General features: G+C 45.1%; 1 protein-coding gene across 1 annotated transcript in view; it reads left to right on the forward strand.

The window, feature by feature from the left end:
- Nucleotides 1–12,268, forward strand: part of LOC121272235 (retinal guanylyl cyclase 2-like) — a 70,179-nt gene that overhangs the window by 29,362 nt on the left and 28,549 nt on the right. Inside the window, exons 9-11 of the mRNA XM_041178762.1 lie at nt 3,099–3,239; nt 5,353–5,433; nt 8,415–8,591. Of these exons, the coding sequence (XP_041034696.1) occupies nt 3,099–3,239; nt 5,353–5,433; nt 8,415–8,591 (399 nt within the window). The remainder of the gene's footprint in view (nt 1–3,098; nt 3,240–5,352; nt 5,434–8,414; nt 8,592–12,268) is intronic.

The raw sequence follows: 12,268 nt of genomic DNA on the forward strand, positions 1-12,268 counted from the left end.
TGAGAGGTTATGGTGGATTTGAGCTATGATTTAAGAGGTTGGATCTGAAAGTTGCAATGTGAGATCAGTGGGGAAATTAGTTTTCAGCTGTTGAACTTCAGAAGGGAATTCAGAGGTGACAGGGAAATTTCCATCTTACAGGGTTCCTTGAGCAAACAGAGGAAGGTATATTAAATGTTGTGGCCCGGAAATAGAGGTGAAATAGAAAGCATGAAAGGTTTTTATATTCGGAGAAGTTGAGTTTCAAAGAGGTGTTTGAGGACAATGGAACCTGGGATGGAAAGGGTCAAAGATATTCAAGGAAAGGGTTGTTTAACTGCAGAGAGTTGCTGTGGGGGTGAGGAAAGATGCCCACTGAAGACAGCTTCTGTGTGCTGGAGTGCTGAAAAGCTGTGAAAGATTTAAACTGAAGAAAGCAACTCAGTACTAAGCCAGGAAAGGCTTTGTTTTAGGGAACAGTTTGTTTCTGAACCTCCTTTTGGAATTCCACATCAGTGTTGAAGTGTTTGAGAAGTTGTGAGGTGTACCTTTGTAAAAGCGACAGCAATTCCTTGATTTGGGTAATATTACTGGATTTTTATGTTTAAAAGTCTCTAAGGCACTGTTGCTAGAAAGGTAGTTTAATTTTGACCAAGCATGTTTTATTTGGGTGTTGTTCTGTGAGACTATTTTAACTGTGTAACTTTTATCTTGTGTGCTTAATTTTTTTTAAATAAATCTTTAATTTTTAAAATTTTAAAGGTGCTACTGGAGTTTTATGCTTTTGAGATCAGTAGCTCTACCTCCTCATTTTCACAATATAAAAAAGAGGTTTATGATCGGTGAGACAGACTTCACTCTGAGGCTTGGCTTGCTCAGCAATAACATCTGCTGTGGCTGTAACAGTATCTACACCATGAGGGTCTATGGCAGGTGATTGGCCTTATTGTAACGGTGGGAGTAAGTGCGAAAATAATTAGGAACACCCACAAGTGTGAACAGGGAATTGTTGGGTCCATTGGAACTTCGGAGGGAGTAGAAGTCACTTTGTGCTGAGGAAAGGTTACTGCAACAGGACAAGACTTTGGTAAGACCACAGCTGGAGTACTGCGGGCAGTTTGATTTCTGTACCTTGAGAAAAATGTTCTTGTCTTAGAAGGGTGCAGCAGAGGTTCAACTGACCGATACGGAGGGAATTGTCCTCTAAGGAGAGGTTGAGTAGAGTAGGCCCATACTCTGTGGGGTTCAGAAGAACCAGAAGTGACTACACTGAAACATCAGAGGGGGCTTGACCAGTAGATGCTGTGAGGATGCTTCCCCTCGTGAGGGACTCTAGGGCACAGTCTCACTGTAAGGGATTGGCTATTTAAGACTGAATTGAGAAATTTCTTCATCTAGAAGGTTGTGAATCTTTGGAATTCTCTACTCCAGAGAGCTGTGGATGCTTGGTCGGCGATTACCTTTGCATCTGAGATCGAGGGGCCCGATGGTCTACCCCTGCACCTATCTGATCTTATGACCAACTCTAATCCTGGACCAGGTTTTATGGGTGGCTGGACTAGGCAGCTTTAAGGGTGGACATTGCAATCAATTTACGTCCGTTGTGGTCAGACAGATTGTTCTGGACATGTTTATAACAGAGGAAGTTGAACGTTTGAAGGAATGTTAGCAGAGACCTGTTCAGCCAAGGAGGAACAGAGTGGGATAAATTACATGGGAAGCTCTTTGCAGTTACAACAAGTTCTCGGATATTTCAATGAGTCACGCATTCATAGAATGGTTACAGCAAAGAAGGAGGCAGTTCGGCCCATCATGTCCCTGCCAGCCCTCTGAAGGTGCAACTTAACTCATTCCCTGCCCTTTCCCAGTAGCCTTACAAATCTTCTCTTCAGATAATTATCCAATGCCCTTTCGAAAGCCATAATTGAATCTGCCTCCACCACATTCTCAGGCAGCGCATTCCAGATCCTAACCACTCGCTGCGTATAAAAGTTTCCCCTCTTGCTGCCTCTGCTCCTTTTGCCATTCGTCTTAAATCAATGCCCTCTGGTTCTCAGCCTTTCCGCCAATGGGAACAGTTTCTCCCTATCTACACTGTCCAGACCCCTTGTGATTTTGAACACCCGCCCCCGCCGACTCACTCCTCCCCCCCCACCCCGCCACCCCCGTCCCCTGCAAATCTCCTCTCAGCCTTCCCTTCTCTGAAGAGAACCTCAGCTTCCAGCCTATCCATGTAACAGAAGCCTCCTTCTTTGCTGTAACCATTCTATGATTGCGTGACTCATTGAAATATCCGAGAACTTGTTGTAACTTCAAAGAGCTTCCCATGTAATTTATCCTACTCTGTTCCTCTTTGGCTGAACAGGTCTCTGTTAACATTTCTTCAAACATTCAACTTCCTCTGTTATAAACATGTCCAGAACAATCTGTCTGACCACAACGGACGTAACATTCTTATGTTATTGTGCTGATGTCCGCTTTCAGAGGCTGAACGGTGAGAATGAAACGTCTGTTTTAGGGAGAAGCGTCTCGGACTTGAAGTGAACCATTCTTGTCAATCTTCTTTGCACCCCCTCCAATGCCTTCACGTCCTTCCTGAAGTGCAGTGCCCAGAATTGGACACAGTGCTCCTGCTGAGGCCGAACCAGTGTTTTATAAAGGTTCACTGTAACTTCTCTGCTTCTGAGCTCCATGCCTCTATTTATAAAGCCCAGGGTCCCGTATGCCTTAATAGCCCCCTCCTCTGCCTGCCCTGCCACCTTCAATGATTTGTGTACACATATCCCCAGGTCCCTCTGCTCCTGCACCCACTTTAGGATTGTACCTTTTATTTTGCATTGCCTCCCCTCGTTCTTCCTACCACAATGTATCACTTCACACTCCCCTGCATTAAATTTCATCTGCCACGCTTCTGTCCACTCCGCAAGACTGCCTGCATCCCCTTGAAGTCTAACACTACCCTCCTCACAGTGCGCCGTGCCACCAAAGGATTAAGTGATGTGTCGGCAGACAGGCAGGTCAATTGGGGTCGGTACAGCATAAAGGGCAGGCCCACTGGGCGAAAGGCCTTACCCTGTTCTTAGGAAATCTTATGTTATTGTGCTGATGTCCGCTTTCAGAGGCTGAACGGTGAGAATGAAACGTCTGTTTTAGGGAGAAGCGTCTCGGACTTGAAAAGCACAAAGACCCTCAAGCATTCTATGTCGGGGAAAAGCCTCACAGCCGCTACTCCAGAAACCAGTAATGTGGCCATATATGAGGTAACTTCCCCCCCCTCCTCTCTCGGGTGTGCAGCGCATCAATTTTAAGCAAGTGGCATTACTTGCTATAACTTTTTGAGTAATTCTCCAATTTACACGGCATAGTGGTAATGTTGCTGGACCAGTGATCCAGAGCCTCCAGCGACGAGGGTTCAAATCCCACCACAGCAGCTGGGGGGGAGTTTAAAGTCAATTAATTAATAAATCTGGAATAAAATGCTAGCCTCACTTCTAATTATCACGGAACGACCAGATTGTCGTAAAGACACATCTGGCGAGGAAATCTGTCCTCTTTACCCGGTCTGGCCTACATGGGACTCCAGACCCACAGCAATGTGAGTTGATTCTCAACTGCCCTCTGAAATGGCCACTCAGTTGTATCAAACAACTACAGCACGGTGGGTGTACCTACACCGCATGGACTGCAGCGGTTCAAGAGGGCTGCTCACCACCACCTTCTCAAGGGCAACTAGGTATAGGCAATAAATGCTGACTTTGCCAGCAACGGTCTCGTCCCTAGGATGAATCAGTAAGAAAAATAAATAATCATTTTTTTTTTTGCATTACAACTGTGACTACACTTCAAAAAACAGGCTGCCTTCACTGTGAAGTGCTTGGGGCATCCTGAGGTCATGAAAGGTGCTACATAAATGTAACTTCTTTCATTCCCGCACCAACCATTCTAGTCCAGCTGAGTTGGGGAGAACTTAACTAAGGAAGGATGCGTGTTGCCTTAGAGGAGGGTGCAAAGAAGGTTCATTAGATTGATCCCTGGGATGAGTGTGTTGTAGTATCAGGAGAGACCGAGTAGAAAGAGCCTATATTCTCTGGAGTTAAGAAGAATATGAGGTGATCTCATTGAATGAAACATAAAAAATTATGAGAGGGCTTGACAATGGACAATGATCAGGACTGATGGCATCCTGACTGGAGAATCAAACTAGGGGGCTACAGTCTCAGAATGAGGGGTTGGCTATTGAGGACTGAGATGAGGAGAAATTTCCAAAGTCAGACGATTGAGAATCTTTGGAATTCTCTACCGTAGGAAGCTGTGGGTGCTCAGTCATTGAGTACATTAGAGACCTAGATCGATAGATCTTTGGACTCTTAAGAGAATCGAGTAAAATGGGACAGAGTGAGAAAGTGGTGGAAGATCATCCATGATCTTATTAAATGGTGGAGCAGACTCGAAGGCCTGAGTGGCCTAGTCCAGCTCCTATTTCTAATGTTCTTGCATTTCTTATGTGGCTGGAACAAAAACAGCTTTTTACATTCGACTTTACTCACAGCTTAAAAGGTAATGCCACCTCCGATATTTCGTAACACAAGCCATGCTGTGTCTCAAAGCTTTAGAATGACAGCTGATTCTGTCTCAAATGCGGGAGCAAAGATACCCAGGAATGCACTCAACTTGCTTTAAACTAGCACTTTCATAATTTTGCAGAAGGCTGCAACAATTCTAGCTTGTGCTCCCAAGCAATAGGTGATCTATAATTTAAATGGAATGCAAAGAGATATTATGGATGATTTATTTGTTGGCCGCTTGACAACTTTTAATACTATTTACTAGCCAGTGTAATCATATGTGTAAATAAATCTGATTAGAAAATTAGCCTGTTATACAAAAAAGGGTTTTGCATGAAGAATACTCGTTTTGAGTTATACACACGATCCAATAGCAATTTTGCCTCAGAAGGGCATATCGCTACCCTTGAGTTATCCTGGACATTCCCAAAACCACTCTTAGCTTGTAAGTTATATTGGTTGGAGTAATAGGTTTGCCTATGCAAAGTGCAAATGAAGAGATTTAAGATAGAGGTCAAATGGTAGGAAGGCAAGGACACAACAAGCTAATTGGGATGACTTTCTGTTTTGCTAGGTGTCTATTAAACACTTGTTGGGGTGAATGTGGATGGCAGGTCTAAGGTCATACATATGGCATCATTGGCAAAATAGAATCAGATATATTTGAAAAGGAAATACTTGCAGGGCTGTAGTGAGTGGGACTAATCGGATAGCTCCTTCAAAGAGCTGGCGCAGGCACAATGGGCCAAAAGGCTGTGTTATTTTCTGACTTTAATGCTTGATATAATCTGTGATCTCACTCGTACAGGGGGACTGGGTTTGGCTGAAGAAGATAATGAGTGGATGCTTTACTGAGATCAAACCCTCGACCAAATCTGTGTTCTCTAGGGTGAGTTATTCTAACCTTTCTTCGATTCCTGTGGTAAATCAAACGTTTTAGAACCAGGAGTGGAAAATTTCCACTTACTCTCTGCAGTTTTGGCAAAGCTCATCAACAATGTTATCTGCCTGAATGGAGAACATCAGTGTGTTTGTGCAGCTGTCTCCAATCCCACAGTGTCTCCCTCCCTCCATCTCCAATCCCTCAGTGTCTCCCTCCCTGCATCTCCAATCACTCATCTCCCTCCCTGCATCTCCAATTCCTTAGTGTCTCTCTTTCTCCATCTCCCATCCTGCCGTGTCTCTCCCTCCATCTCCAATCCCTCAGCCTCCCTCCCTCCACCTCCAATCCCTCATCTCCCTCCCTGCATCTCCAATCCCTCAGTGTCTCTCTCCCTCCATCTCCAATCCCTCAGTGTCTCTCTCCCTCCATCTCCAATCTATGGGTCTCTCTCCCTGCACCTCCATTCCCTCAGTGTCTCTCTCTCCCTGCACCTCCAACCCCTCAGTCCATCTCCCTCCATCTCCAATCCCTGTGTCTCTTTTCCTCAATCTCCAATCCCTCAGTGTCTCTCTCCCTCCATCTCCAATCCCTTAATCTCTCTCAGCCCTTTATTGCATTTGTCCCTCCAACTCCTATCTTCAACCTTTGAGTTGATACTACCTTTGCGTATCTCCCCTTCCATCAGCACCTTGTTCCTTACTCCACCTCTAAACCGTCGGTGTGTGCGTTCCTCCACCTTCACTCAACAACAGACTCGTGACTGAGATCAGATAGTTAAGCATCGATGAAGGAGTGAATCTAGAACCTTGGTAACCTATTCAGGGCAGGGTGATGTTGGATTAACTTATCAGCCCCATAGACTTTAGGCAAAAAATACAAACTATTCATTTTAAAAAAGAAAAAAGAAATTATTATCAATCTTTAAGGGGATAATGGACTGAACGGGAAAATACAATTTCCGGATTTGTGGGTAACACCACATAGGTTGTGGTGACGGGGTTAATACAGGGAAGACTGCAACAGAATAAATGGAGAATGTGAGTGTAATTGGCAAATGATTTTAGATAAGCAGGAGGTATTTACCCAGCACCTCCCCACCGACATGCATGTGTTGACCTGATGCTGATTCCCTGTTAAACAACGCCTCATTTTAACAATTCTCATCTTTCAACTTTTCAAATGCTCCCATGGGCCTCGACCCTCCCTATCTCCGTAATCTCCTCCAGCCCTACAACTCCCGGACATCTCCGCCCTCCTCCAGTTCTGACTCTTGCACAGCCCCCAATTTTAACCACTCCACCATTGGCGGCCGTGCCTTCAGCTGCCTGGGACCCTAAGCTCTGGGATTCCCTCCCTAAATCTCTCCGCCTCCCTCTTCTCCTTTTAAGAAGCTCCTTAAAATCTATCCCTTTGACCAAGCTTTTGGTCACTTGCCCTAATATCTTCTTGAATGGCTCGGTGGTTTATAATGCTCCTCTAAAGTGCCCCTTGGGACATTTTATTGTGTTAAAGGTGCCGTATAAGTGCAAGTTGTTGTTTCGCTTTGGTAGGAAGAATAAGGATGCCTCGCACTCTTTGGAAAATAGAAATTTGAATGGGTAAAGAGAACAGAGGAATCTGGTTGGGCAGGGGAGTCGTGGGAGGGGGTTACAGATACACTAAATCACCAGAAGTTGTAACACTGATCATAAAGGCCATTAAAAAAAGTAAACAAAGCACTGGGATTCATTTCCACAGGGATGGACTTGAAAAGCAGAAAAGTGATGATAATCGTGTCTAGAAACTTGGTTCGGTCACACTTGGAATACTGTGTCCAGTTCCACCTCTATATTGTGAAAAGGACATAGCGCAAAAAAAAAAATTACAATGATGGTACCAGAACTGAGAGGTTATTATCTATTAAACAGTCACTTGGTAACACAGAAACTTGAATACTTCTGAAAAGAGAGACGTGTTGTCAAAGCTGCTGTCAGTCCAAAAAAACATTCTGCCTACCCCACAATTGACCGACGCCGTGTATGAATTTCAGTGCCAGTGTGAAGCCAGGGCACAAAGGCCGTCCATCCCAGCGATTGGCTGATCGAATCAAACAGCACGTCCTTTCGGTCATTCAGAATAAGCAGAGTACAGACCATACTCAACAAGCCCGCGCTTGCAAAACCCAAAACACATGTCCACTGTTAGATGCGCTTCTGTGATTGGACAACACTTGCTGAACAATCCTGAGTGTGCTAATAGCTATGTTAACAATTCATTTAAAGTAATCAGTCAAGCTTGTAACATGGCTTATTTACACTTGCTAGAAGTGACATGCGTTCATACATAGGTTCCTCTGCAAATAAAGGGAATATGTTCAAGCCTTTTAGAATTACCCAGGAGCCTATAGCTCCCTGTTGCTTTATCCATGGTGATGCCTTGGCCAATCAGAATCGACTTGCCAACCAATCAGCACCCATTTCTCCTGTCGTATAAGTTAAGTGTGAATCTTTGAAATTTTGCATTCTTGTGTTAGTCCTGTTGAGTGCAAGATGGAAAGCTTCAGCAGCACGTCTCCCTTTTCAGCTATATTTATCAGGAATATCTGAATAGGTTAGTGCTCTTTCCTCTCGGAAAAGAGAGGACCTGATGCAAGTCTTTAAAATTGCGATTGGTTAGACGTTGTGAAGATGTTTCCACTTGAGAGATTCCCAAACTAAGGGGCCATAAATATAAGATAGTCATTAATAAATCCATCTGGGGAATTCAGGATAAACTTCTTTACCCAGGGAGTGGTGAGAATGTGGAACTCGCTACTGCAGAGAATGGTTGAGGTGAATAGTACAGATAAATTTAAGGGGAAGCTGGATAAACACACGAGGGAGAAAGGAATATGTTGCTGGGGTGAGATGAAGTGGAGGGTTGTGTGGAGCGTAAACACCATTTGGGTTGAATTGCTTGTCCCTGTGATGTGAATTCTATGTAACAAGAGACATAAATGATCATTCCAGATCCGGGAAATGAGGCATGAAAATGTGAATACGTTCCTGGGGCTTTTCCATGACTGCGGCATCCTCGCAATTGTCACTGAGCATTGCTCCAGGGGGAGCCTGGAGGACCTCATCGCAAAAGAGGACATGAAACTTGACTGGATGTTCAAATCTTCCCTCCTCCTCGACCTGATTAAGGTGAACGGCCTTTAGAACGTCTGCTCAGTGAGAGTCTCTCCGCTGAGTGAAAGATCCCTTTAAAGGGATGTTTAGGGTGAGAGGAAATTTGAAGAGATGTGTTCAAAATCACGAGAAGTCTGGAAAAAGTAGAGTGAGAGAGAAAAACTGTTCCTACTGGTGGAAATGTCGGGAACCAGGGTACACATATTTAAAGTAAATGGGAGAAGGGGCAAAGGTGACAAGATGAAAACCTTTAACCTGTCTGCACTTGCAAAAGCCAGAACAAAACGCCCACTGTTAGATGTGATTATGCAATTGGACAACACTTGCTGAACAATTCTGAGCACTCTAATAGCTACACTAACAGCAATGGAAGATAATCAGTCGAGCTCGTAACTTCCTTCGCCTCCGTCGCATCTGTTCTGATGATGCCACTTTCAAAAACAGTTCCTCTGACATGTCTTCCTTCTTCCTTAACCGAGATTTTCCACCCACAGTGGTTGACAGGGCCCTCAACCATGTCCAGCCCATCTCCCGCGCATCCGCCCTCACACCTTCCTCTCCCTCCCAGAACCATGAACCACCCCTCCTTAAACCAGCTTATATTTCACCTCTCTTCTATTTTTCCTTAGTTCTGTTGAAGAGTCATACGGACTCGAAACGTTAACTGTATTCCTCTCTGCGGATGTTGTCAGACCTGCTGAGTTTTTCCAGGTATTTTTATTTTTGTTTTTGTGTTGAACTCGTAACTTGGCTCATTTATACTTGCTAGAAGCAACATCCATTCATACGCAGGGGCCTGTACTCTGCAAACAAAAAGAATATGTTCAAGCCTTGCACCTTTTTTTGAATTAATAGGGAGCTTGGGGAGCCTATAATTCCCCATTTCTTTCTCCATGGCGACACCACGGTCAATCAGAGTTGGCTTGAATCAGCACCCTTTTCCCCAAGGTATAAATTGTTGTGAGCGTTTGAAAGTTGGCATTCTTGCCTTTTCCCTGATGAGTGCAAGATGAAAAACTTCGGCAACATGTCTCTGTTTTTTAAAAATTGTTTAGGATCTGGAATGCGCTGCTTGACAGTGTGGTGGAGGCCGATTCAATCGTGGATTTCAAAAGTGAATTGGTTCTTTATCTGAAGAGAAGAGAATTTGCAGGGCTGCGGGAAAAGGGCAGGGGAAGTGGGACCAACTAAGTTGCTTTTGCAGAGAGCCATCATGGACACAGCAGGCCGAATGGCCACCTCCTGTGCTGGAACCATTCTAAGATTGTATTTTTGGCAATCAGCCTACAGTAGATATAGTGAAATGTTGGCTGTTAAAATGTACGTTAACATACCATCCAGCCAGAAAGTGAATTGATGGCAAAGATAACGAGTTAAACTAGCCTAAACATGCTACCTACCTGCCTGAATCATGGCTGGAGTTAAAATCAGGACCGTTTTTACAGATTGAGCTTTTCTATTCCACCTTGTGTAACTCTGTAAGCCTCGGCCTTCTCAGTCACCTCACTATCAGAGTTGTAGATTTTGCACCACTTTATCCTATCTTTAGAACTTGGATCTTATAATTGTTGCTTCCTGGACTCTCGCTTTTAAGCTGTTGCTTAAGTACACTTCTTGCCATTTTGGTGTCCACCTTTCATTCTACCAAACAGCTCCCATTGTTCACACAACAAAAGCAAAAATTGTCGGAAAAACTCAGCCTGACAGCATCTGTGGAGTGGAAGACAGCGCTAACGTTCCTGATGAAGAGCCCATACGGACTCGAAACATTACCTCTGTCTTCCTCTCCACAGGTGCTGTCAGACCTGCTGAGTTTTTCCGGCAATTTTTGTTTTTGTTTTGGATTTCCAGCATCCGCAGCATTTTGCTTTTACCCATTATACACGCACGCCTTCTATCAGTTAGGAATTCTGCCTACATTGATCAACTTGTCCTGCCAAAACCTGCTTTGTCTAAATTTAAAACCTTAATTCTTGACTCACCTTTCCCTCTGCAAGCCTAATGTTGATTTCAATCATGTTAGGGCTACTGTTTGGCTAGGTGACCCCATACCTGTTGAGAAAGTTGGCTAATTCAGGCTCATTATTCAGCACTTGTAGAGAAAAGATCGGTTACTAGGGTTGGATGAAATAGGGAGGAAGAAGGTTCATGTAGGAGATAAATGTCAGCATGGACCAGTTGGGCCGAATGGCCTGTTCTTCTGCAAGTTCCATGGAACATAAGAAGTTAGAGCAGGAGTGGGCCATTGGACCCTTTGAGGCTGCTGTAGCCTTCAGCAAGATCATGGCTGATCGCCTACCTCAACTCCACCTTCCAGCACTATCCGCCATCCCTCAGCTCCCTCAGAGTCTAAAAAACCTATTGACCTCCACCTTGAATTTACTCAGTGACTGAACATTCACAGCTCCCTGAATTCCAAAGATTCACGAGTGAAGAAATTGCTTCTCAGCACATTTCTAAGAGGCTGATCCCTTATTCTGAGACTGTGACCCCATGTCCCCAGCCAAAGGAAACTTTGGGAACAAGTTTCCCCCTGTTGGGGGGGGAGGGAAGTGTGGAAGCAGGTGCGCCTCCAATTGGGGCGTGCAGCCATTTTACATGGGCGGGCCAATTAAAGCCCGCCCAGCGTGATGTCTGCCAGGAAGTGCTATGCGCTCCCTGTGCGGGTGGTGAGGGGGGATTCCCTCAGCAGGGAGTGCGTGCTAGAGAACATGCTGATCTCCCTGAGGCTAAGTGCTGCCTCAGGGAGTTTGGCTCCGAATTAAAAATTGTCATACAAAAGGTAGAAAAATTTCCCTGACATGTCCCCTCACGTGACACTGCCACATGAGTTGGGACGTGTCCATAACTTTTACTGAAACCTTCATTAAAAATTTAAGTACTCATGAAACCTCGTCCCACCTGTGGATGAGGGTTTGATGCTTTCTCTGAAGCCCGCCAGCGCTCCCGGCCTGCCCGCTGACCTTAAGGTTGGACGGGCAGATCCATTAATGATTTTAATTAGTTTCTCAATGTCCTCAATTGGCCGTTGACAGGTCGCTGACTCGGCTGCGCCCCCGCTGACCTGAAAATGGGAATGATGTGGGATGACGTCGGGAGTTCTGCCCTGTGCCATTTTACGCGTCGGCGAGCGGGGCCCGCCCCCGCTCGCCGACCGGAAGGCCCTCCTCATTTTCTCCGCACCTTCCCTGTCGAACCCCTTGAGAAATTTATATCCTTCGACGTGCATTGACTCTCATTCTCTAAATTCCGGGGAATAAAGGCCTAGGGCAGGATCTTCTGGCCCCGCCCACACCGGGATCGCTCGGTCCCGCCAAAAGTCCGCGGACTTCGGCCGAGCTGCTGGATCTCCCGCGGTGGAACTGGAAAATCCGGGCCCTGTTCTATCCAACCTCCCCTCACAGGAGCCAGTCAAGCAAACCTTCATTGCACCCCCCACACCCCCCCACTCTAGGTTAGAGGTTGGCATCTTTTCTCACCTTAAGAACCTTGTTTTAAAAAAAACCCCAAAAGTTAGCCTAAAATCAAAACCACGGTAAACTGCATCGTGAAAATTTGGCGATCCTAAAACAAATGCTTGACCGATGGGCAAGTGTCTCTGCTAGAATTATTAAAACAAACAAAACCTAGGTATTGAATCTGTGTATCAAAACAAAATTAAAATGGACCTAACTCTGAACAGTTTTGTCAGT

Source organism: Carcharodon carcharias, chromosome 33 (genome assembly GCF_017639515.1).
Source record: "Carcharodon carcharias isolate sCarCar2 chromosome 33, sCarCar2.pri, whole genome shotgun sequence".
Classification (NCBI taxonomy): Eukaryota; Metazoa; Chordata; class Chondrichthyes; order Lamniformes; family Lamnidae; genus Carcharodon; species Carcharodon carcharias.